At 40.0% G+C, this 27,247-nt stretch overlaps 1 protein-coding gene across 4 annotated transcripts in view; it reads right to left on the bottom strand.

Annotated features, from left to right (window-relative positions):
- The window catches only part of ZNF521 (zinc finger protein 521), a 305,133-nt gene that overhangs the window by 21,489 nt on the left and 256,397 nt on the right, over positions 1-27,247 (bottom strand). For all 4 annotated transcript variants that reach the window (XM_061130695.1, XM_061130692.1, XM_061130694.1 and 1 more), the window contains 2 exons: positions 10,383-10,514; positions 7,800-7,915 (listed from right to left, as the gene is read on the bottom strand). In XM_061130695.1, the coding sequence (XP_060986678.1) occupies positions 7,800-7,915; positions 10,383-10,514 (248 nt within the window). The remainder of the gene's footprint in view (positions 1-7,799; positions 7,916-10,382; positions 10,515-27,247) is intronic.

The raw sequence follows: 27,247 nt of genomic DNA, 5'->3' as shown, positions 1-27,247 counted from the left end.
CAGTCAAATCGAGGTGAGGTGAGCGGTGCCCTATTTCTTTGTCCTATATGATTAACTTTCTGCCTTCAATGGTAAGGCCAATCAATCCTGATTGAATTATCCAATATTAACAGCTGAAAGTGATCAAAAGTAATGGTGAAAACACAGCTCCGATCAATAAATCAATGCAAATGATTCGGTTCCTAGAGATCCGATCAAATAAAAGAGATAGATCAATTTAACCACTGAGCAAATTAAGTGGAAGCTGCTGTAGCACCAATTTACTTCAAAAGCCCCGAAGGCCCACAAAGCAGAGAAAGGAGGCAGTGGAGAAGTGGGCCAGTTCCACCACATGTTCACGCGACATGATTTACACTCCTGCAGACTTCCGCGTCTATAAGGTGTGTTTAGGGGTGTGATTTTGGCCCCGAGAACAAGAGACACACAGAGGTCCGATGGATGGAAGGAAGTGGAGAAGTACCAGGCGCAGGCCACCCAGGAAGAGGCAAGACGTATGTTGTTGTGTCTCTTCTCACCCCCTACACTGACTGTCCTCTCCCAAATGATCAATATGGAACCTGGCTATGGCGGGCCAGTTGCAGTGATAGGCAATTCTTTCCAATCTGAGGGTCCCAAAGAGAAACCGAATGATTAGAGACAAAGCAGGACTGGGTTCTTTGAGTCTTCCAGTTGGAGTGTGGATGCCATGGTATGCTATGCTAAGTCGCTTCAGCCGTGTCTGACTCTTTGTGACCCTAGGGACTGTAGCCCACCAGGCTCTTCTGTCCATGGACTTCTCCAGGCAAGAATACTGAAGGGGGTTGCCATGCCCTCCTCCAGGGGATCATCCCTACTCAGGGATCGAACCCACATATCTTACATCTCCCGCATTGGCAGGTGGGTTCTTTTACCACTAGTGCCACCTGGGAATAATGAAAGCTATTTCAAGCTCTGTTAGAAATAAAAAAGCAATGGAAAACTATAGAAAAGTTATGAAAAGAAGAGTATGGTGGGGGGACCCACACGGTTTTAAAGGCACTTCGTATAGAAGTGCTGTGAGCAGTAACACACACTTTTCCACTTCTCTTGTTTGCAAAAGAGAATTTCCACCTGACCCAGATTAAAAAATGACAACAAAATAAATCTAAAATAAACCTTTCCCCACACCACACTTAGATCCTACCTTGTCCTACGTAAAGGGCCCAGATAAAACTTTTCATTTTGGCCACTTATCTTTAATTTGGAAAGAGGGCGGGAAGAAGGGTAGGGTTTTGAAATAACGTTTCTGAAAGCAAATTTAACGTTCAGTTTTCCCATTGTGTGCTAAAAAGAAAAACCAAAAATAAAAAGAAGCGCAAGGCTCTTACATCCCTTGAAAAACATGAAGGCTTAAAAATAAGAATTTTTACCTGGAAACCAATTAACATGAAACTATGTCAAGGTATGATTAATTGGGAAATTATTCCAGTGAACTGGAACAGAGAAGTAAGGAAACAGGACGTGTCTGGGATAGAGGTTTTATTTCCAGGTAATGATGGATCTCGATTTTGTTTACTGAGGTCAGCGAGGGGGGAACAGGGAGAGGACCTGGGAAGCAGAGCTCCTCCAAGGCCTCTCCTCTTTCACACTCTGCACTGAGGGCTTAGCATCAGCTACTCCACTGCGCTCTCAGCAGGACCCTGGGAACTGGGCGCAATGCTTTGTTGTCTCCTACATGCCCATTTTACCGACGATAAAACCAAGGCTCAGAGTCCATCGCTCGTAAGGAACAATGACCAAAATCAAACTCTGGTGGTTGTTCTCTGTACTTCATGCCCTCTCCCTTGCACTAAGCTGCCTATAGAGAAATCAAAGCAAAATAAAACAAGTGGAAAAAAACCCCATAAAAGCTATTTTTGAAATAATCATTATTTGAGATTTTTATGGATGGTGATCTCTCTCACATTCACAGATATCAAAATCATATCCGTCCTTCAAAACCAGCTTGAATGCCTCCCACGTGATGGCTTTCTCGATTATCCCAGCTGGAGAATAAACATCTTCTCTTGGAATACTTAGAACTATTTATTACACATTACCTCATGTGAACATTAATCATATGCAAATCTTATCTTTTCTAGTAGACAGTAAAGATGATATATTTCTAATTATTTTTGATATGTCATAGAGAGCTTGGGGCCATGGTAAATTTAAAATGATAAAATTATAATTTTAAAAAGATTTTAAATCAATCAATATATATATATTTTTACCAAATAATGACACAGGCAATGATAGCAATCTACAGTATGGCATCTGTGGTTGGGCTGTTAACAAGGACATTTTTTTAAGGTTCACTTTAAAAAAAAAAATACGTTCAACCTTCTATTTTTAGTTTTATTTTTGGCCGGGCCATGCAGCTTGTGGGATTTTAGTTCCTCAAGCAAGGGTGGATCCCATGGCCCCTGCAGTGAAGGTGTGGAGCCTTAACCACTGGACCACCAGGGAAGTCCCAACAAGGACCTTTAAATACCTCAACAAAGTGTTACTTAATACTTTGAGGCATGGGCCTGTATAACAATTATTAAAAGGCTGGTTTAGGTAAAGAGCTAAGTCAGTGAGTTGATTCAGTCAGCCACGTGGCAGCCACACTTCAATGCTGTATTGTTGTCCTATGCATCCCATCCCTTTGGAGTAATTCATTTTTCTTTCAGAAATATGACCATAAAACTTGAGCAACAATTAAGCTGTGGTGTGAAAAATATCCATCAAACTCAGGTTGATCTGGTGGGAAAGTGATTTGAGAAGTAAACCAAACAGCTGTAGAGACCATTATGTATTTAAACTTCAGTGATACCTGAAAGTCTTGGTGTGTCCCTCAGAATGTCAAATCACTTCTGTATTTTCTATGTGGAAAATACTGCATCCATGGACTAATGAAGAAAAGGTCAAGTATCAAAATAATCTTTGACTCAAAAGAAGCTTAATACCAGAGATCTCAGAGCCTCAAGTTCAACTAGGCCAATTCCCTCTCTTCCCACCACCGGAATTCCCTCCAAGTCCATTACATTCATGACATGATGCTTCAGAGAACTTTCTATGGGGACCCATTGGAAGAGGATGGTTTGATCACTGCCATTGAATTGTAGCTTTTCTAGAGGCACCAATGAAACAGTAATTACTGTATTGAAAGAAAGTGGCCTATTCAACAGAATTTTTACAAACACACCACTTGCTCACACCTGTATAAACCATTCTGGATACAAATATGCATTGTAGGATATTATTCTTGGACCATACTATTCTCTCAAAGCAGCTTCCTTAAGTTTTGCAGAAAAAGTTTTGAGGTCTATTAGGAAAACATGTGAAACATTCAACATATTCATTTGCTTTTAAAATAACAAAATGTTAACTTAGTTCAAATAATGCACTCTTATTCCAAAGCACATCTTCCCGACCAGCAGGCTAGGTGGCCTTTGAAGTATATTAGAATTCCTTGCAAGAAGGGAGGAAAAGTCTACCAGAAGAAAATATGATATCCTGCCAGGAATTACACATTACACTTCTCTGGACTGGCATTTGGAAATTCTGGTCAGAAAGGATTCAGGGTCATGTGAAGACAATAGCTTCCACACTGGCAAGTCATAGATGGAGTGTTCATAGAAACAGAAGTTGCGTCTTGCTTAATTCTAAAAGCAATTGTGGTCTGTAATGTCAAAGGATGACACTTGAGTCCTTCATTCCTAAAGATGGATAGTGTATTATGAGGAACTATCTGAATTCTGACTAGTATTGTAGGTGATGTTAATGAAAACAACACATCTCCATGTGTGTATGTGTGAGATTTTATACTTAACAAAGCACTTCTATCCTTGAAAAGATGTTTTTGTGTTTTCAAATAGGTATAAACAGTGAAAGAAATGTAAATTGTTTATTATGGTCATTAAATCATTTATGCACCATGACCACAGTGGTGTGTGTGTGCTAAAATACTTCAGTCGTGTCTGACTCTTTCCGACCTTATGGACGGTAGCCCTCCAGGCTCCTCTGTCCATGGGATTTCCCAGGCAAGAATACTGGAGTGGATTGTCGTGCCCTTGGCCAGGGGATCTTCCCCACTCAGGGATCGAACCCATGTCTCTCAGGTCTCCTGTGTTGCTAGACGGACTCTTTACCACTAGCACTATCTGGGAAGCCCAACTACAGTGATGTTCCTGGGCAATTCTGTAAAATTACCCTATTAGTCTCACTCTAAAATAAGAGCCAAATAAACTATATGCTTTCCAATTGCCGATCTCCAGTTCCTGGGCATTGCATTTGGTTTATAAAATGCCTCTTGTGAAAAATCCTTCTTTCTGAACTAGTGGCATAAAAAAGTAGATGAGTTTAAGTGGTATGACATGGACCAATTTTAAAATCTCTTAATTTTCCATACCAAGGAATGAAATACTGTGGGCTGGTAAAAGGGCTTCCATTTTCTACTCGGTTATTATTTTGGTTACTGATCTTATTTTCTCTTGCCACCTCAATTTCAACTGATTTCCCCCCTCATTCTTAGAAATTAACAAAACCGTCTTTTTTAGTATCCTTACTCTAACCACTCTCTATATAGGAACTAAAATAAATATTTTAAAGTCATATTAACTCCATCCTCTAAGCACAGGTGTGAAGTGATGTGGGGATGAAGACAAATGCACAGAACTATGAGCCCCTAAGTTTAAATCATAAAAATCCAAAAGGTCTCAAAATTAGAAAAAGTAAGCTCTGACCCATTTTTCTTAATGTATTGAAATTAAAAGCCACTGTTACTACTGAAGATTTTAGAAAACAGACCTACATAGATATTTCAATGACTGTGGATACTAGCTTTGTAATAATTATCACACATTAACTAACTATAAATATTGTTTTATCGAAGGAGTGATACACATTTTGAGTCTGAGTATTCACATCAAGGCCAAATATGTATGATTCTGAGGTGGGGTTAGAAAAGTAAGTCCACAGCTTTGGATTGTGAAAGAAGTCTTACTGTGGCTCAGATCACAATGTGAATGAATGAGTCAGAGGTGTTTTGAGAGATGTTTGACCTCATAAAGTCATAAAGACTCAAAAACTGAGTTCTGTGTTCTCTACTATGTCTTCCATACCAGCGGTTCTCAAAGTGTGGCTCGGGGACCTCCGAGGGTCTCCTAGATCCTTGTGAGGAGTCTGTGAAGTTAAGACTATTTTCGTAATAACATTAAAATACTGTTTTCCCTTTATGCTCTCATTAGCTCATGAGTGTACAGTGGCATTTTCTAAGGGCTACTTGACAAGTGAAGATATAATTTCTCTGACAGCTAATAGGATCACAAATTTGTGTATTTTTGTGTTTAAAATGTTTCTCAATTTTGACTCCTAATATGGAAAATATTAATACATAATGTGAGTGTGCACAGTCGCTAAGTCACGGTGGACCCTTTGCGGCTCCATGGACTGTAGTCCACCAGGTTCCTCTGTCCGTGGAATTCTCCAGGCAAGAATACTGGAGTGGGTGCCATTTCCTACTCCTGGGGATCTTCCTGATCCAGGGATAGAACCCACTTCTCCTGCGCCCTCTGCATTGGCAGGTGGATTCTTTACCACTAGCGCCACTTGGGAAGCCCCTCAGTACACAGTAACCCATGTACACCAAAGTGCTTTGTGGTCTTCAATAATTTTTAAGTGCCAAGGCATCCTGCTATCAAAAAGGTAGAGAACCCCTGGTCTATACACTAATGGAAAGACTGTACAGTGTACAGTCCGTGAAACTCCAAAATACACTATGAAAGAAACCTGGAGTCCCAGAGAATGTGTTTAATTGCTTACTCTCGTCTGCTAGCCAATGTGCCACATGTCACCACTGCCAGAGTGTGGGGTTGTTTTAATGAAAGACACTAAAGTGACCACCAGGTCAGTAGTATAGTTGTTGTTTAGTTACTAAGTCACATCCCACTCTTTTGTGACCCCGTGGACTGTAGCCCTCCAGGCTCCTCTGTCCATGGGATTTCCCAGGCAAGAAAACTGAAGTCCTTCTCCAGGGGGTCTTCCCGACGAGGGATCGAACTCGCATCTCTGGCTTGGCAGGCAGATTCTTTACCACTGAGCCACCTGGGAAGCCCACTCAGTTAGGTTTAGGGTTAGCATTAGAATCTACAAAAGTGAACTTGTTGCAAACTTCTCCCCAGAAACATTAGCAGGAAGCCAGTCTCTACAGAATCTCTACAACTTTGATTTTAAACTATTAGTAATTCTGCTTCACAGTTTACATATTAATTAACAGCATCATTTAGGCGTACTGGCCATATCCTTTAAAATCTTAACACAAAGGACTTACCCTTCCATACATATTGCAATAAGAATATTAGTTTTCCAATAGAAATGTAGGTTATTTTAATGAAATGTACTTTTAAACAATAGTCTAACTTGGTCTATCTTCTATATTCAATGCACAAGCATGTGACAGAGTAGAATTCTTTTTTTTCTGAATTGATGAAAAGCACTAGAGCAACTTTAAGTTTGGTGCATTGACACATCATAACAACTAAATGTCATCACCCATTCTTTCATGTATTTTTTATCTTACGTCTTTATTTGCTGTGTGTTCACTGATAGGATAAAAATTCCTTATTTTGATACAAAATTCACATAAACATGGCTTCCCTACAGCCCAAGGAACTCTAAAGCTGCCCTGGGGTCCATAGCGTGGGATGGGAGATGAAGAAGTAGGTGGGGCTTTGGGTCCCTTAGTCCTACCTCAACCATGTCAACCACGTCAGACCCTCTTCTAGTTATTTAGGGAATTTGATACCAAAGGGAAAAAACATCATCCTTACCCCATTTTAGTCTAAATAACTTTATGGTTAATAGTAATCCTCACAATAATGAAATAACTGGATTCTAATTCATTCTCCTCCAAAGGCACCAACAAGATTTAATAAAAAAATTATTACTCTTATATTATTCCATATGAAAAATGAGGATATATATTAGACCCATTTTTTCAGATGAAGTGAGAAGAAAAAAAACATTTATTTCCCTTTTATAATAAGTGACATTTCTGGGTTAGGATCCAGGTCTTTGACTGATACCAGTCTATTGTTAAGAATAATCAAATTGACCAAACATTTCTATTCTATTTTAGAGTTTATACCCCATATTCAGAACTTTTATTTCATTTTACCTAACAACAGCCCTGTGAGTGTTACATCTTGTCTATCATTTCTTCACATCCGAGGTTCAGAAACATTATTGACAAGCACAAGGTCACACATTTTGCAAGTGCGACATTCAAGGCTAACATCTTTGGGTGCCAAAATTTGTACCTAAAGGCTGCCACTAAATAATAATTATTCCATTCCGTTAAGTAGAAGAAACATACTGGACAAGAGTATAGCTTCTTCCCTCTCTTCCCTTCTTCCTTCCAATTTTAAGCCCCTCAGGACAACAATAACCTGGACATCCATCCAGCTTGAAGCCCAGTGGGAACAGAACATGAATAAAACAGGGTTTGGGAGAATGGGCCCTGACGAACGAGGTGAATGATCCCACAGTCCAATAAACCTGACCCTGCAGTCTATCACACTGGGTCAGAAGGTCCAATTATAGGTCTGTTCTAGTTCTTTTTATGATTGACAGCAGCCAGAGGCAAAATGACTTTGGTGTCTGTTAATCCAGCCTCTAATTTTCCCTTTGCCCCAATCCATACAAAGCATCATGGTGGCCCAGGGTGAGTGATACAGTGAATCCAGACTTAAAATGCCCTTGTTTCCTATAAGTAGAGCGACCGAGTTCAATGCCTGTCCTCCCCATGGGGACATTACCTGCAGCTCTGTTTGGAAGAAAAACTTCTGTGGACATTGCGTGCAGTCGTAGATCTTGTCTTCTTGTCCATGGGCAGAGAAAATATGCTGCTGCAACTTGTTTGCTTGAACAAACACTGAAATGATAAAAGGAGAGTGAACTTGGGGTTATTTTCATTCTGAAATGCCCTCCATCGATGGCTCCCTGTGAACTGCGGCAGAGGAATGGACTGAATGGAGTGCCTTCTAGGTGTGACCACTGCCAGGGCCCAGGGGAGAGCAACGTCACACATGCTTAGGGTTGGGTCTCTGGCTTTTGTTAAGATGCACTCTACCGAGCACCTAATTCAACACAAACAGCTCCAAAGTAAAGGTTTATCGAGGCCCTGCTCCCCATAAATCTTTTAAAATGAAAATTGTCAAACGCACAGCACTGTCTGAACAGAAATGACTCTTATTTCTCAGCAACCCACAGGTTACAAAATCATAGATGCCAAAACCCAGTTTATTGTATTTGCCTAAAGTTACAGCTAGCAAACAGTTCTCTATTTAAATGTGTTAATGCTAAAAATGATATCCCACAGCTACTCTGGGGCACTGTCTATAAATGTGAAACAGAACGGCAGGTAAATTCTCTTTGGATACTTTAAGATCAACTCAGCCTACACACGGAATGCAAGGGTTTCAATAATATAAACATGTTCAATTTTAATGACTACAAAACAAGGCCCTAAGACTGTGTAACAGTTTACCTAGGAGACATACTATTAATAATTAAATTGTATATGCCAGAGGCAGTGTTTGGGTTGGGAGAACTGACTTCTGATGGATGCCTGGTGCACTGTGACCTAAAAAAGTTTGCATCTACAATATTAATCTGTATAGGCAGGGAAAGGATTTATTAAAGATGTTGGCATTTGACTTTGACTCTATTCTAATCATTAAAATTATTCTAATTGCCAGCCAACCTAAAATATTAGAATATTGTTCTTGTGAGTCATACATTTTAATCATATTTCTCATTACTTTAAACATTGCTCAGATTTCTTCTTGCACTTAACATGCTTTATATTGGAAGAGGATTTTTGTTTTGTTTTGTTTTTTTCTAAAATTACTTCAAGATACACTAAACAATTTAGGTCTGTCAGCGCTGGAAAAGCAGACCGTTCATGATTAATGCATTTTTGTCTTTTACCTATATCAACCCAAAGAAATGAGGTTTTGATACTGATTTGCAATGAATCTCCACCTAACGTAGCACATTTTACGAGGCTTCCAGCCATAAGATGAAAGGGCTGTTTTATTAGGGGTCTTAATCATGAAGAGATCTATGACCAGTCCTCCTTATGAGGACTTACTATGAACTTTTATAAAGAAACCAGACTCCTGACGCATCGTATCTTTAGACAAATACTACGTTATAGTAAAACATAATATATATATTTTAAATAAAAAGTTAGAGGAATCAAAAAATAGTTCTAAAAGAAGGAGTGGCCGAATGGGATGCAACTACTGAATGAAGGAGCCTCACAGGCAAATGGTAAAGACAGACCACCAACACAGTCTGGTAGTATTTAACTGGAACATGGCCTCTCGCTTTTGATTTAATCACAGGACAGAAATCTACAGGCTGAATGCAGTGAAGGTTAACAATCAATGCTTTGGAATTTTGCCCCACAAACCAAGAAGGCAGTTTTAAGAGAAGGATATATTTTTGTTTTGTTTTGCTTTTTCTGACAAATAAGAAGGGCACATAGCCTTGAGGGGTTTGAACAATGAGTCCAAGACACACGCAAAATGATCACAAAGGATTTTCCAAAATAACTTTGTCACTGTTACAGGAGCAGCAGAAATGCGTGTGATCATATTTCAACCCTTATGGGCTTCAAATTACAGTTTCTGATTTACATTTTTTTTTTTTTTTTTTCTGCTGCTTCTGCTGAAAACTGTAATGTTACAGCGTCTCATAAAATTTCTTCTTAAAAGCATAAACATAATGCTGTTTTTCAGTTGCTAAGTCATGCCCGACTCTTTGTAACCTTGTGGACTGCAGCCCACCAGACTCCTCTGTCTTCCACTATCTCTCTGAGTTTGCTCAAAGTGATATTCACAGGAAATAAGACCTCCTCTAGTCTGTTTTCTAGTTCAAAGAATTGGAGGAGGGTTCTAACAATGACTTTACATTTCATATGGGGAAATGTTATAAAATTCTCCGTGTTTAAATAACAGACATGTGTTGACAACACGGCTGTACTTTTAGTCTCATGTCTTGCTATGAAAAAGCTCCCTTTGTCTCGCTAACCTTTTAACGTCGAGGGGAGAAAAGTGAACGGAACATGGATGTCATTTTAGAAACGGAAGAGTGCAAACTTCGGAGAGAACTTGAAATGCCATTTGTTCATCCTGACAGTTAACCTTCCTGACCGTCTGAGCCTTTAAAGTAGGCAGCGATCAATAATGCTAATCAGCAGAAATCAAACATCTTCTCCCTAAATTGAACCGCAGTCAGATCTGTAAAAGGCCACAGCAGTGGGAAAGCATGCCTTGGTAGGAAAGACATGTGGCCAAGAACCTCTCCCGAGCTTTCCAGAATCATTTTCCTACCTGTAAAGCAGACGGGACACTTGAAGGTGCCTCCCATCCCTTCGAAGCTGTGCTCGATCAAGTGGCACTGTAGCTTGGCGGGGGAGTCGAAGGTTTGGCTGCAAAGCTTGCACTCGTGGTTCAGCCCTTCATCTGTCAAGGAGAGCACGTGAGCAGAAAAGGTGACGCCCATCACATCTTTGCCAGACTAGTGAGTTACCTATAACTCCGTACATTAAACTCTTTCCAGCACCAAAAATCAATCAGTAGTAGTATATATGGGTTCTGGTTAATTTCACATTTATGAATTTATATCAATTGAAAACATTTCTGGAATTTAAAATCAAACGATAGTCCCAAGGCACGTTTTATCTTACGGCAGTGTGTATGAAGCTTTGAAAGTATAATTGGTAAGTCAGTAATGAGGCATCTCCTTTCCTCTAACTAGTAAGGTTTTATGTATGTTCAGTCGCTCAGTTGTGTCTGACTCTTTGCGACCCCATGGACTGTAGCCCACCAGGCTTCTTTGTCTATGGGGATTCTCCAGGCAAGAATACTGGAGTGGGTTGCCATTTCCTTCTCTAATCAAGATTTTATAGGCTGTGTCTTCCCAAAGTCCTAAAACAAAGGGCCCATAGAAGAATGAACTACTTCCCCAGGCCTTCTGGTTTATCAAGAAGGTTCTAGAGCTTTCTATTACTAACCATAGGTTTTTTTAGTGGTTTTCCCATTGACACAGATTTTTATACTTCCAAGATTTTCTGGCAATTTTGAAATATTATTAATGCTCATAGTATTCTATAAGTGTTATTTTCCTGATTGGCACTCCTATCCTCCATATCCTCTCAGTGCCTTGTTCCCTTTATTTTGTATCAGTATCAGTTCAGTCGCTCAGTCGTGTCCGTCTCTTTGTGACCCCATGAACTGCAGCACGCCAGGTAAGACAGTCTCAATTCTACCCCCCGGATCTAGCCTCTGCCTGTATTTCTCCAAAAGCACTTTGATGAGCTCCAGGCTCACTTTTGACTAGTCCTGGTGTTTTCTTTGATAGCTTAGAAACAAGATGGTAGAAAAATATTTCAATGTAATAACAATTGTTATATAAAATGAAAAGTTTGTGTTGTAAATAGAAAACATCATTTGTATGTTTTTTTCATCAAAATGTTTATGAAATTATGCATTTAAGGATTATTCTAACTTGTTTCAATTTTCAGTTATAAGAAATGAAAACCAGTAGCGTGAGAATGAACAACCCATTGCTTTGGTGCCTACTGTGTTCCAGACACTGTTGTTCTGAGACATGAATTCACTGAGTTTAACAACAACAACTACTCTTATTCCCCTTTTAGAGATGAGAAAAATGATGCTCAGAGAGTTGAACTGACTTTGCTCTGAGTCACAGGAGCAATTCTTGGTGGAAACAGAACTTAAACCCAGGCAGCCTGGCCTCAGGGTCCATGATTTTGCAGATATACTATGTCAGAAACCAACTACTCCCAAGACTCTCATCAGGAAAATAAGGGCTAAGAGGCTTCAGTTTAACCTGAAATGGTATCGAGTTATACTTTTATCTTCTCTTATTTGCAGTGATTAGAAAAGCTACTAAGAAATATCTGTGTCAGACAGTCCAGGTTGAGGGAATGAAAAATACATTCCCACTGTAGGGATAATGAGTCTACACTCCAAAGTTGCTTCCTTTGAATCAACACAAGAGGCGTGCAGAAATCCTTCACCAGTTGACATTACTGGCAACATAAAGGCCCAATTACAAAGTGAATTATTATTAGCTAACTAGGAGTAAAATCACTCTATTTGTATTCCTAATCTTTCTTCTCACACAAGTATGAGTCTTTAGAAGCAGAGGATTGGAATTTGTAAAAAGAGAAGCAAAGCACTAATTAAGCCACCCAGTACTGTCTACATTTCACAGGAGATAAAAACCTACTCTGTATTTGGGTGGCAAAGTAAATTCCTTGATTATAATTATGTAAGAAGGAGTTTAATTGTGCATACTGACATGACAAGGGGTTATACAAAAAGCTTTAGGGATTATATAAGATCAAGGGTTTTTCATCTGTTCCTTTCTCTCTCTTTTTTAAAATCCTAAAGGCACCAAAACTTTTCTAAATTTTGGATATATAGTAATATAAGAAACATTCTTCATTGTAGAGAATTGGGTCAGTAAGTTAACCATCAGAAATACTTGCCAAATTTAAATATTTTCTATTTCCTCAACGCTGTATACCTTTCTTGTGATAGTATGAAGGTAACTAAGAGTTCCAATTTCATCCTTAAATTATGTGTTTTGCACAAGAACCAAGATGTGGTCTGTGAGTCTGAGGAGGTATACACATTTGTTCCAGAATTCTTGAACCTGCAACATCTACTGAGGAAAATATATAGGCCTTGGGCTTCTCAGGTGGTGCAAGTGATAAAGAAACTGCCTGCCAGGGCAGCAGATATAAGGGAAGAGGGTTTGATCCCTGGGTCCGGAAGATCCTCTGGAGGAGGACATGACAACCCACGCCAGTATTCTTGCCTGGAGAATCCCATGGACAGAGGAGCCTCACGGGCTACAGTTCATGGGGTCACAGAGTCGGACACGGCTGAAGGGACTTAGCAGGCATGCACACGTATGTAGGTCTGATGAGTTTTCTTGGGAATAATGACTGACTGTTGCTGCTGCTGCTGCTAAGTCACTTCAGTCGTGTCCAACTCTGTGCAACCCCATAGACGGCAGCCCACCAGGCTCCCCCATCCCTGGGATCCTCCAGGCAAGAACACTGGAGTGGGTTGCCATTTCCTTCTCCAATGCATGAAAATGAAAAGTCAAAGTGAAATCGCTCAGTCGTGTCCGACTCTTAGCGACCCCATGGACCACAGCCTACCAGGCTCCTCCGTCCATGGGATTTTCCAGGCAAGAGTACTGGAGTGGGGTGCCACCGCCTTCTCCAAATGATTGACTGTTACATGAACATAATGTAAATTAGGCAAGTGAGGGTGATCTTCAATGTGATGTTATCTTTCAGGACTAGGCTTATTTTGTTCAGCAAAATAATATAAGGGAAAATAAATAAGGTAGTATAAGGAAAATGTCCTCATCAATTTTTATTTATTCCCCATTCTAAGAACAGAGAAGTTTGGTCACAAAATGTTAAATAATCAAAATTGAGTCCAGTGAATTCACAAAAAGGTGACACATACTCATAAAGTATTTATGCATTATTAGTGCAGATTTCTTTTTCATGAATTCCACGCTTTGAGAGGGCACTTATAGCAATGATAATGACAACAGCATCCAGCATTTTCAGAACTCTTTATAGTTTAAAAGCACATTATAATATTAAAAAAAAATGTTGGAAGTTCTATCTGCCTTTTATTTCGAAGTTACCTAGAGGTCTTTTCCAACAAATAACTTGTCCTAGTTATTTGAATAGGAGAGAAAATAAATCTGAATTATTACACAGCAAATGACAAGCAGAAGCCAGGATGCTCCAATTTAGACATCAGACATGCCCACCCATTTATCCTGCTGTTGTTAACTTCTCTGCTCATTTCCCACATTCACGCTTACTTATCATCAGAGGGTCAAATGATGATGAATGAGAGAAAGAGAGGGGAACCCAAAACATTTTTGTAACTGGTTAACATAATTCATTCTGTACTTTTAAAAACTGAAGTAGGGGGAGAGAGAGTAATGGGCAACCAATTAAACTTATTTCTAATAAGAATTTCAAAAGTTTATACTTAGTCTCTGTTTAACTCTGCTGTCATTCTGCATGTGCATAGTGTGGCTAAGGGCAGTGTCAATTTTCAAAGAATTGCAAAAACACTCTCAGTCCTGGGGGATTAAGATGAGCTAAGCTCTGTTTCCTTTCAAAACGAAGCTTCCTTCCTTCCTTCTTCCTGTCTGGTAGGTCCTTAAGAACAGTACAGAGTAACCATGGTTCCCATTAAAAGTCCATGCTCATGAGGGAGGCACCATCAACACCTCCAACTTCAGGTCAGTTTAAGTCTTAGACTCTCACCTTGTTTCCCAAAGATGACAAAAGCTTGAAAAATTCAATCGGGGTAACCATTTCTGCTCTTGGGAAAGGTAGCAGCTGACAGTAATTGGATAATACAGTCTGACTCATTTATTAAAAAGAGATTCTGAGTCAGCTGATTTAATAACCATTACAATATTCCATTAAGAACATAATAGGCTAGAGCAGCCCTATATTTTTATTAAGAGTGATAGGGGGCATCTATGGAAGAAACTTCTGGATTTTTCTTCCTCTTTTTTTTCTGCTTATCTGTATTCTTCAGATTTTCTATAATAAGCATAATTTACCTTTACAGGTTACTTTGAAAATTAAAGAATAAAAATGCTATCTTTTCTATGTGAGTGCTAAGCCACTTCAGTGGTGTCCGACTCTGCTATGGACTGTAGTCTACCAAGCTCCTCTGTCCATGGGATTGTCCAGGCAAAAATACTGGAGTAGGTTGCCATGCCCTCCTCCAGGGGATCTTCCCAACCCAGGGATTGAACCCACATCTCTTACGTCTGCTGCATTGGCAAGTTGGTTCTTTACCACTAGTGCCACCTGGGAAGCCCAATCACTTCTATACCTTACTAATAAAGATTGGTTACAACCCTGAAATTTTAAATGCCAAAAAGACAGAAAATGAGCCATATTATGAAGTATAGAAAAACTCCAATTCTGAACATTAGACTGAGAAGTATTCCAACCAAATACATGTGAAAGCACAAATCAGCACATGTAAAGAGAGACAGAAACATCACAGTGCAGATTATCAACTGAATGAAAAGCAGGTGGAGCTTTCAATATAAACCCATACCTTTCCAGAACAAACAGAAAACACCCCGCTCCTGCATCCTGGGGCAAGGGAGCGTGCATGCAAGGGAGCATCCACAGTACTGTGGATCTGATGTCAGAGGAGGCAAGAGTGAAGCTCTTACCACTGAGAACGTGTTGGCCGCCAGCAACTTCCTGTCCTGGTCAACTGCTTTAAAGCACGATCAAAGACGGTTTGGGTATAACTGAGAAATCATTTCACATGTATATAAAGTTCAGCTAAAATAATTATTTCCATTTGTTAATCTCCGTTTAAATGTGAACATAAATGTAAACAGGAATCAAGTCTACATAGAAGAGACTGATGCTAATGTAAATATTTACTCCAGTATTAAATGTTGCAAAGGAAAGAAACTGAATACTTAATTGCAATGCAACCTCATTGCCTTTAGTAGGGAACATGATAATCATTTACTATAATCATGTGCCCCAAGAATAAAATCTGTTCCTCTAAGGCCAGTTCAAAGGGGAATGATAATTTCTCTCTCTCCAATTTATAAAACCTGGACAAACACAACTATTAATCAGCCAGTTTTGTAACAGAAAAAAATAAGAGCTACCATTCAAGCACAACCCAGGTTATAAGCTCCAACACGGCAATTGTTAGCGGAACACAAGACACTGACATTTCAATACAAGCTTTCAACAAGAGAAGCCCTTTAAGCAGCCTCCAGACTATGTGTCCCATGTTTATACTCCTTTTCCTTCAATAAAAACAAAAATCTAGAGCAGCTACAAGCAAATGTTCAGTGGTTGACTTACATGCAGCTGTTATTCCAGGAATCACTGGGGGACCCCTAATATCGTCTGATCAACACTGCAGCCATTACTGAGGACCAATTTGTAACGCTTTATAAGTAGAACTCCTTCTCCCGTTTACCCTGGAGACTGGCCAGAAGGGTCCTCCAGCCTCTTTCACTGCATAAATCTACAGGCTAAAGTCCAAAGCGAGAAACCCCTCCTGGTACCTCATCACGTGGCATGGGGCCATCCTTGAAAAGCTCTGATCTGAGTCGGAGTAAACTCTGCTCTTGGAATCCAAACAGAGGAATCAAATGCCCTGCAGTTGCAATTTTTCCAGTTCGACTGTGTGTACCACCGCATCCTTCTCTATATTTTTAAATCCAAGAAAACTCTGCCCTAAACCAATTCCCAACCCCCAACCCTTATACTTTGGCTTCTCCTCCTCCCTGAGTTAATTTCCAAGCACACATTTATAAGCTAGGAGTCTGAGGAGTAACAAAGAAAAGCCACACATGACAAAACTCACCCCTCGGCTACGCTGGCTCACCCTAGGAACCAGGAGTAGAAAAATAGGCCGACTGTACTGTAATTTGCCATGCACACAGCCATCACATCTTTCTAGGCCCACAGCGCTCAGGCCACTGTAATTTGTTGTGTTATATACAGTACATATTTCACAACAGTAACACAAACACACTGAAGTGCTAATCTGGCAATGGGGAATATTACTCAGCCCTCAAAGTCGGCCACTAGATCAGTCATCAAGCCCCCAAAGTAAGGCGGCATTTGAGAGTACCGAATACAATATGAACGCTTTCTTTACCCTGGGCTTCCCTGGTGGCTCAGATGATAAAGAATCTGCCTGCAATGCAGGAGACCCAGGTTTGATCCCTGGGTTGGGACGATCCCCTGGAGAAGGGCATGGCAACCCACTCCAGCATTTTTGCCTGGGAAATCCCATGGACAGAAGAGCCTGGCGGGCTACAGTCCATGGAGTCCCAAAGAGTTGGACACGACTGAGCAACTAACACTTAACACTTGCCTCACCCTAGTTAAAAATACCCTATTCTTTTGAACAATTCAACATGAAAATGAATGCTGCCTGAAGACTGTCACAGCAATTTCTTGGATTTTTCTCAATGGTAGTATGAGAATGTCTGGCTTGTATTTCTATGCCACACAAGAGAGGAATATGCAATACAAACAAGAGACTCCCATTAAGACAGAAGGGGCACTGGGAATTCTGAGAGTTATTGAGTTATTTGAGTAGTCAGGTATGTCGGTTCTGACTATCCATACACAAAATGCCTAACCCTTAAGTACATCAAGAAAAGCAAAATGATAAAACATCCCTTGTGTCTCAGTGAGAATCATTTTTCCCAAGATCATATCTCTTTATTTATTTTGGCCATGCTGTGCAGCATGAGGGATCTTAATTCCTGGACCAGGGATCGAACCGGTGCTCCCGGCATTGGGAACATGGAGTCTTAACCACTGGACTGCTAGAGAAGTCCGTCAGCTAGAGTCTTATTTCAAGGATACCTACAAGGTGCAGGCCTGCACCGAACTCCATCACTACCTGCTTTTGGCCAACAGTCTAAAGGCTGTGATGCCTTTGGACTTTATAAGCAAAGCCACTGATACTGACACTATTATTTCCTGTCTTGAACTTCTCATTATCAGCAGGGCTGGAGCAGGAAATGATTCAGCTGGGGTCGGCTGCATTGCACCCAGCAGATTTTAAAGAGCCCAGGGGCTGCCTTGAGCCCCATAAAGATCAGCAGCTTGGAAACTGGCAGGAGGTCCAGGTGGGTTGGGAGGGGAGAGGTAGGCAGTGGGATTTCAGATGCTCTGAGAGGCAATATCGTCCAATTCCTTGGCTATTATTATCGGTTGTGGGTAGCAGTTATTAGAATATTCTCATGTAGGAGAAAACCCTGGAATGCTGTTCAAACAATAAACAGTAAAACAAACAACACACTAAAAAGGTGGCTTCCCTTCAGCTGTGGGGACTCGGCAGCGACATTTTGGCTCAGGTTTGGGATCAGGGCAAAGCACACGGACTAAACATACCTTTCCGACCCGATTTTACCTCCAGGTCTGCATCCTTTTCTTTACTTTTCTAATCTAAACATGGGCCCCGTAGCTGAAGGCTCAGAGTGTGTATTACACAGTGCCAGCAAGTAGCTTTACAGGCAAAGATTTGGGGTTCAAATGTTTTTATTAAAAAAAAAAAAGAAAACAAACATCAGTTTTGGGTAAGGCACTGATAAAATCACTTCGAGCTCCTCCTCACCCTACTCCACAAACAAAAGACAATCTTAACTAAGGAAAGAAGAAAGAGTATGTACTTCTTAGTAACAGTACTGTTTGCTCTGAAAAAGCAAGAGTGAGGATGGGGTGGGAATGAGGATGGAGGCCCGCTAAATCTGAAATATAATGTCTTGTTCTGCTTAGAAACTAGGGTTGCTTTAAAAATTATTAACATATAAAGCTTTGACTTCACTATATGTCATTGTGTTCCACTGAAAGGGGTCTGTTTATTTGAACAGGCCATTTCCCCCTTATCTATGATCACTTGAAAGTAACCCTTTCTCTTTTACAAAGTTTCCATCACCCAATCCTTAATGCTCTTCTGCTCTCTCAGTTCAGTTCAGTGGCTCAGTCCTGTCCCTCTTTGCGACCTCATGGACTGCATCACTCCAGGCTTCCTGGTTCCTACCTTGACAGAAAAGTTTCTGGGCACACAAGATAGTCTAAGAACATTCACTTCTGTATCACGTAATAATTAGACATACAATGGTGGCTCAGTGGTAAAGAATCCACCTGTGAGTGCAGGAGACAGGGGTTCAATCCCTGGTCCGGGAAGATCCCCTGAAGTAGGAAATGGCAACCCACTCCAGTATTCTTGCCTAGGAAATTCATGGACAAAGGAGCCTGGGGGGCTATAGTCCATGGGGTTGCAAAGAGCTAGCCACTAAAACAACAACAAAATGATTGGAAATGGCATGCTCCCAACTTCTCAATTCAGTCATACACTTCAGCTCTTGCCTCTCCTATTAAAGAGAGGCAGGTGCCAACCCCAGACATCTTAGTACCAAGAGAGTGCCAAGAACTTTGGGGTTATTCATCAATTCATACTACAAGGCAAGTTTCAGGAGGGCAAAGGTGTTTGTCAAACACCTAGAATAGTGTATGGCTCAAAGTTGAGACTCAATGAATATTTATTGACTCTATGGCAAATATATACTTAGCTGCTCCTACAACTAATTTCACCTGAACAAAATGGAAAGACTAACACCAAAACAATGTTCATTAATCAATTGAGTTTTAAAAGTTTGCTTCTTTCCCTCATACATTAAAAGCCTTTGCAATGTGACACATTTAGGCTAGCCAAATTCACCTTATGTTGCTTGCCTTCATTATTTTTTGAAATAAGATTAAAACGTTCTGGCAAATAAAGCATTAACAAAATAACTATCTTATATGCCAACTTATGTCTGCCAGGAAACTGATGAATCAAACTCATCCCTTATTTCAAGAAGGAAAATGCTATTCTGCATTCAATATTTCTGAAATACCAAAAAAGAGAACCATGTGAAAGAAGGGATAATTACCTTCTATTTGTCTCAAGTCACCAAGGAGTCTCTACAGCAGACATCCATGACCCCACCGTTCATGTTTTAAGCAATTTTTATTACTAGTTATGTATTCTTATATTACAAAGCGCTATTCTTTCAACTCACTGGTTAAATCAGATATATGCATTTATTACCCTCTTTGCTTGAAATTTCTCTTGTTTGATATGAAATACTTACTGTTAATGCCCTCACATCTGGGACTCACTGGGAGAAGTACAGGTACATCTACCTTCAAGCACTGTACAAGAAAATTGAATTGGTAAAATCAAAAGAGGACAGTTCATGCAGCATGGACTAAGTGTAACCTGCTCTAAAGTTATATCTGCCAGGAAAGCATCTTGGAGAGGTGAGATGGTGCAACTGTCAATATGAATTCCACACGGCAGAGGGCCGGCCCTGCCCTGGACACAGTCCTCATCAGGTGTGTTTCTGTGCTGAGTTGATGGCAAGAGGCTTCTTTTTTAAAAATCTTACTCTTGGCATAAGGCCACCGGTTCTCTGAGGGAGAAAGTCTCTCCAACACCGAAAACCTGTCTATTCGTGCTAGAAGGGATAGGTTGCTATTGTTGATGATTTAAAAACAAAACGAACAGAAATTCCCAAATTAAACAAAAGAAAGAGGTTCACCAGCTTCAGTAAGAATTACAGATTCCAACAAGCATGGGGGGTTTTTAGTGCCAACAGGTTTAAGACAAGAAACTAGCCAGACAACTTCCCTGGTGGTCCAGTGGTTAAGACTCAGTGCCCCCACTGCAGGGGACACGGGTTCAATCCCTGGTCAGGGAACTAAGCTCCCATGTGCCACATGGCATGGCCTTAAAAAATAAATAAATAAAAGTAAAACTAACTACAAAAATGCCATGAAAAAAAAAAAAAAAAAAAAAAAAGATAATAAAAACAGAAAATGCAAGTAGATACTTGAATAAACACTTAAAAAAAAGAAAAAGAAAAGAAACTAGCCAGGCAATTCCAAAGCAAATTATCTTTCCAAGAAACATACTTTTGATGACTTATGGAAAAAGATGACATCTTTATTCCTCAACCATGGTGTTTAGAAACAGGATTCAACACCAGAGCTTAAGTCAAATCTTATGGGGCACGAGGGTCTAAACAGGCCCAGAATCCCTCAGATTTCCAAAGGGACGCCCCTGCCCCTTCGACTTTGTCTGTGGCTGTGCTAAGGAAGTCTGAAGTGGCAATGCAAAGATTGCAATACTGCTCGTTATTTGCAAATGATTCACATTTTTATTGTTCTATTGGTGTGACCTTAGAAACTTGGCCTTGAAAAATTAAAAAAAAAGATAATGGCGCCATAAACGCAATAAGAGTTCTAAAAACAGTTTGTTGGAAATGTGCTGTGAAACCTGAATTCTTCTAATCAGACAATGCCACCCCTTAGAGAAATTTTCCTGTGCATTATTAAAGTGATATACTGCACTACTAGTTAGAGCTCCATAACCTTTAAATTGCCCAATTGTAATTAAGGCCACTAGTTTTATTTAGGAAGGTTCAAGGAGGCTCCATTTAAGTTGGCTTAACTAGTGTGAATTTAATGTCATGCTGCCAGAAGGCAGAGGAGCTCGCTGGCCTGGCTGTTCTGTGGCACATGTGGCTGTGGGGTCATGAATTCTAAATTAAGCCCAGATTTAAAGAACCTACAAGATATCAGAAGGAGCTGGGTGTGTGCAAGTAAGCATGCCCACATTTGCCTGCACACATCATTCATTCATTCAGTCCACGGGCAGCTTCTTCATTTGGGAATCTAAACACATCTGATTATTTATAGTGAAGGAGAAGGGGGTTTAAGTTACCGTTAAAGGCATAGTGATCACTTTCATTGCAAGGTGAGGCCTAAGCTCATGGCCAATCTGCATTAACAATTTTAAATAAAATAGTTTATTTACTTGCAAATTCGTAGGAAATCGCAATCCACTCCAGAGTTCTTGCCTGGAAAATCCCATGGACAGAGAAGCCTGGTGGGTGACAGCCCATGGGGTCGCAACGAATCAGACATGACTGAGTGTACACACACTGTTATGTTATCGTCTACTATGAGATGATAGCCCTCTAAATGGATTTTCTTTTCAAACAGCTAAAAAAAATTATACAGTAGATCCACTATACATCAATCAACAATGATCAAGTGATAAGAAATAAAACATGCATATAACAACATTGTAAAGGCAGGAATGTTATTCACATTACAAAAGAAATTTGAAGAAGGAAAATATACAGTTGGGTATATGAGGAGGAAATAAAGTGAACTATTTGGACAGGCCACTCAGTGGAGCGCTGAAAATAATATATGAACTTCACCGAAAGGGCAGCACATCAAGGACTGAAAACAAAAGATAAGAGAGAATGGAGGTCCTCAGTACAGAGACAAGGAGAACCAAGGGTAGCAGCAGAAAGAAAACAGCTAAGGATTTGACCTATGTTCAAAATTCTACTGGATGTGAGCTTGAAAACATTCATCTCTGGATAGAATGCTGGCAATCTTCTGTGGCTCCAATGGCAATAATGATAAATGAATTTCTTTATAGCCAAGTGGCTCAAACAGCCAACTCCGTTACCACTATATAATTAATAACAATAAGCAATTAAAGAGAACAGCAGGCTACAACTATAAGGTGTCAAAATATATTAGCAAAGGAAAAAAAAACTGTGACACGCTTAAAGAAAAATAAATGTACATGGTGTGAATCTATGTACAGTTTCTTCTTCCATGCTCTGTTTTAGATAAAGCTTTTCATGCTTGAAGAAAAATAGAGGATGGCATAAAACTACTGTAAGGTGATTAACATCCCTCCAAAAGCAAATAATACTCCCAGTGCTCACAGAAATCAGAAAAGTGATATGGAAACATGATTGTGAAGGCACGGGAGAGCTGGCTGACCCCAGTTTGGCGTTCTCCTTTTCCTAAGAAATATTCTAATAAATACCTCCCCAAACTATATTTGTTGACTCATGTGTTTTCAAAGATCCCAGAACATTGTGTGTGTGTGTGTATTTTTCATGTAAAATTGAGAAGCAATAAACTAGGGATGTGTAGGCAAAAGGACCAAGTGAATGTATGCGTGTATGCTAAGTCGCTTCACCTGTGTCCGAGTCTTTGGGACCCTATGGACCATAGCCCACCGGGCTCCTCTGTCCACGGGATTCTCCAGGCAAGAATATTGGAGTGGGTTGCCATTCCCTCCTCCAGGGGATCTTCCCAACCCAGGGATCGAACCCACATCTCTTACGACTTCTGCACTGGCAGACGGGTTCTTTACCACTAGTGCTATCTGGGAAGCCCTGGGTGAATGTATTTATTTGGCTACATGCTGGAATGTTTGCTAGAGGTTAGAAGGGGCTTTGGAGACAACAGGCTTGTTGAAAAGATGAGAAAATTGAGACTAGAGATATTAACTAACACGTCCACCCAGGCAAAGGATTTTGGTCATGGCCAACCAGAATCCAGAGTTCCTGAATCCAATATTAAGTTCTTTGGGTTCTTTAAGCTCAGATTTAAAGTCGCTGGTGTGTGCTTGTATACATCCCCAAGTTTGGCTACCTATATCATTCATTCACTCATTACACTGGCAGCTTCCTCATTCGGGAATCTAAATATTTGGATTATTTATAGTATGAGGAGAAGGGCGTTAAAGTTACTCTTAAAGGCATAGTGATCCCTTTCATTGAAAAGTGGGGTATAAGGCCATGCCCATAAAACTACACTGGCCTATCAAACCCTCATTTAAGTTTCTTCCTTCTTAAGTACAACAATTTCAGTATCAATTATGCAAAGCAAAAGTTATTGTCTCTCTAGGTCTCTTACTTATGTGCAAAGAATTATTTATACTTCCATGCCACCTGGTCCTCCTTTGCTCCCTGATAAGAAAAGGCCTGAATTTATTCCCATCCACATCATCCCCGATTTCCTAACTGAACTACCTACCTACAGTTAAGGGTCTGCTGCCCTTGTGACAGCACCTCTCTCCCCTCTGGAAAGCAGAGCCTTAGCTGGCTTGCAATGCCTGTTGGAAAATTAAATTTCCCATATCTCATGATTCTGCAGAAGTGCTAGGAACACCATCCTTGGTAAAGCACATTGGACTGAGCTGTCAATCTGAAAGGAACACCCATGATTACACAACTTGCAGCCTTGAAGGCATCCATGGCTGAATGCAGATACTTCCTCCCAATGGCCATCATCCATTGATTTGGTTAAACTGTCACCTGAAACCCATGGAGCCTGGGCTTGAGACTTCACGGAACTATCATTATTCAGAAACAAAGACTGATTCCTTAGTTCTATCCTGCCTGTAGCTAATTATACTTCTTCAAGTGCCTGAGTCGTTCCATGATATGGAACTAAGTGGAATATTTGGGAAGAAAATGGGACTCCATGCATATCTTAAGTGTGTGGCTTACTATTAATAAAAAGGCAATGCCATGCTTCCGCAGGGAAAAATAAGAGCTCACTATGTTCCTTGCCTACATTTCTCTCTTGGCCATCAGTCTAGATACACCAGCACATCTAGACACTATATGCTGAAGCCAAGATGTTACTGGCATACCAATGAATCATACTCATTCCTAGCTCCTCTGTCTGTCTCCTATCAGTCAGGAGCAGCAGTAGTGAGAGTTACTACCTACTGAGATGGGAAAAGTAGTTAGAGAGGGAATGGGGGTGGGGGCGGGGAGGAAGGAAGGAAGGAAGGAAGAAAGATGGAGGATTCATGTTGTAACAAAAATTTCTGCCTTATTTCTACTCAGCTTCGAAGTACAGTGAAGAAGCAGATATTCCTAGGTGTTTTGCTAGGTCAAAAACCAAAGCTAAAGACTATGAAATGGATCTAACAAAAACCATGGATTAGTTAGTAAGAGTCTCTGTTAAATGAAGAATGAGACACAATAATTAACAACAGCTCTTTCTTAGATAGCAATTCCTTATATTACTTTCTGCAAAGCTATTAAATATTTCTAAGGCTATAATGCCAAATTGTAAAGATGCTTTGGGCACCATAAATTTTTAATTCCCTATCTTTATGACAATTTTTCTAAGACCTGAACCAGCTAATTGAGGATCCATTCTAAAAATGTAAATATTGTATACTCTGTCGATATAAAGAAGAGTGATAATTTCCTAACACAAACAGACATCTATTGAAAAAAAGTCACTAAAATACCTATCAACAGCTTGAAGCAGTTTATATATTTAAAAGCTCTCCTCTGCCCCCTGTATGATGTGATGCAGTCAGCACAGAATTACAACGCTTTGTTAAACAATCTAAGTAGAAATCTGAAACCCCAAATTATAAAACTAACATCCATTCTGAAAGCAAATCACATTTAGCTCTCTTATCAATATCACTGTCAGTAAAGGAAAACATAAAAGTCCAGGATAAAAGTTGACCCCTGGTGATATCTGGGCCTCCTTCTCTTCCTCTGCTTCTGAAAATCAACAGCAATATTTCATTTCTTAAAGACAGAGATTAGCATGAGGGTTTTTATATTTGAGAATCTGGAGAAAAGTAAATACAGTGTATCATTTTATAGGAGAGTAACTGTTGGGTAAGATAGAGGGGAACATTCTGATATGAATCAGCAATGAACAAAGTCCTCCTTTGTCTGAATATTGGAGGGAAGACAGTTCCAAAATTAAAATGAGAGTAGGTAAATAATAGATTAGTCTTTTGTGAATGTGCAGAAACAAATAAAGTGTGGTCACTATTTTTGCATTTTTCAACCCATCACGATAACTGAGCATGCATGGATACTTAAACATTTAGAGAAAAATGCCCAGTTAACAAAATAAATTTTCTTCCCCAGAATGGGAAGACAAGCACCCTTCATTCATATTCAAAAATGTTAAAAATAAAATAAAACCTCAGAGAATTAGATGTAACTAAGACTATCCCATTACCCTTACGAGTGAGCACGTGATCGATGGGGAAGCTGTAGATGGCATGTCGGCCAGACGAGTCCATTCTGAGCCTTCTTACTCCATCTAATGCACCCACAAGCAAGTGGATGCCCCTTCAAAAGGGAACAGCACGAGAAAGGAGAATTCTGTGCATCTCTTTAGATCTGTGCCTCTAGAATCTGAGCACCTCTCTTTTGAAATGAATATTAGAAAGTCTGCTTTAAAATGATAACAGCAGGAAAATTCCAAATCAAAGTAGTCACTGTGGCCTTAACTCACCCGATTAGGTCTACATATTACCTCATCTGCTGCAAAAGATCATACTTTGTGCTCAGGCCAACATGACTTTTAAGTGCAAGAAGCTGAATGAAGTGTCTGCACAATTCAAGCCCAGCTCCCCCAGCCCTTACCTTTTTTGGACACCCACAGAAAAAGGAGGGCTTCCCTGGTGGCTCAGCTGGTAAAGAATCCGCCTGCAATGCAGGAGACCTGGGTTCAATCCCTGGGTTGGGAAGATCCCCTGGAGAAGGGAAAAGCTACCCACTCCAGTATTCTGGCCTGGAAAAGTCCATGGACTGTATAGTCCATGGGGTCGCAATGAGTTGGACATGAGTGAGTGACTTTCACCAGAAGAAGGAGGCTCTTATCAATACCAAGACTAATACAAGGTACATTTTCCTCTCACTGACCTCTACTTGAGGACAATTTTATATATATAACAACTCATTATATTTACAGAGCATTTTACAACGTTCAAAATGTGTGATGTGGGTGTATATACTTTGATTCTTAGTTAATCTGCCTAGTAAAACAGACTGGTCCAGGTTAACCCAAATCCTAGGAAGAGTATACCTCAAAGTCATGAAGGTAAACCGGTAGAACTGGGCTCAGATCTGGGTCGAGGCTACAGATTACGGGAAGAAAATGATTACATTTCAACATGGAACCAAGTTTTTAGTTTAATCATCTATGATACTTAGTTTACTGGGCCCCTATGTTCAGGAAGATGGGAGACCACTCAGCAGATTATGTCGATAATGTATTTAATTAAGGCAGTGATTCACAAAGGGAGAAAAAAATTAGAAACATGTACTTTCATCAGGGACCTTTCTGATGATCTGAATGGTTTATTTTAGTGCCCTTTGAAGGTTTAAGGCCAAACATAAGACACTTTTTTTTTTAAAGGTTATTATTTTTGAATTTATCAAGATTGAATTCAAAACTTGGCATTCAGAAATCTGACTAATTTGTGAAGAAATTACAGATATGATTCATTTTATTAACTAAATTTGCTTTTAAAAACCAAAAGTCACTATTTTCAAACTGTGTGAAGCAAGGCAGAATCATTTGTTTCCCAACAAACGGTACCAGTTACAAGGCTGTTTTCTCTCCTGCATGTGGAGATTTTCACACAGACTGTTAAATATAACTTACTGCGTTGATTTGGAAAATACCAAGAAAACTGTATACTGTACAGCTCAAGTGACTGGAGTTAACAAAAACAAACAAACCCTCCCTGGCCCCCAGAAATGTAAATAAAAAGTTAGATTTCCCTGTACTACATTTGATTGCATTAATTGATGTTTAAAAAAAGTCCGTTGAAAATAAAGCCCAGCAGTAGCATTTTTCTTTCCTAAATCACAATAGCAGCACATTACAAACACTACCAAAAGGTCCCCTGGTACGTGTGTAAAGTTCCACTCTGGCAGTAAAATGCATCTACTGTGTGTT

This window comes from Dama dama, chromosome 27, assembly GCF_033118175.1.
Source record: "Dama dama isolate Ldn47 chromosome 27, ASM3311817v1, whole genome shotgun sequence".
NCBI classification, from domain to species: Eukaryota; Metazoa; Chordata; class Mammalia; order Artiodactyla; family Cervidae; genus Dama; species Dama dama.
This window is presented reverse-complemented; position numbering and strand designations above follow the sequence as displayed.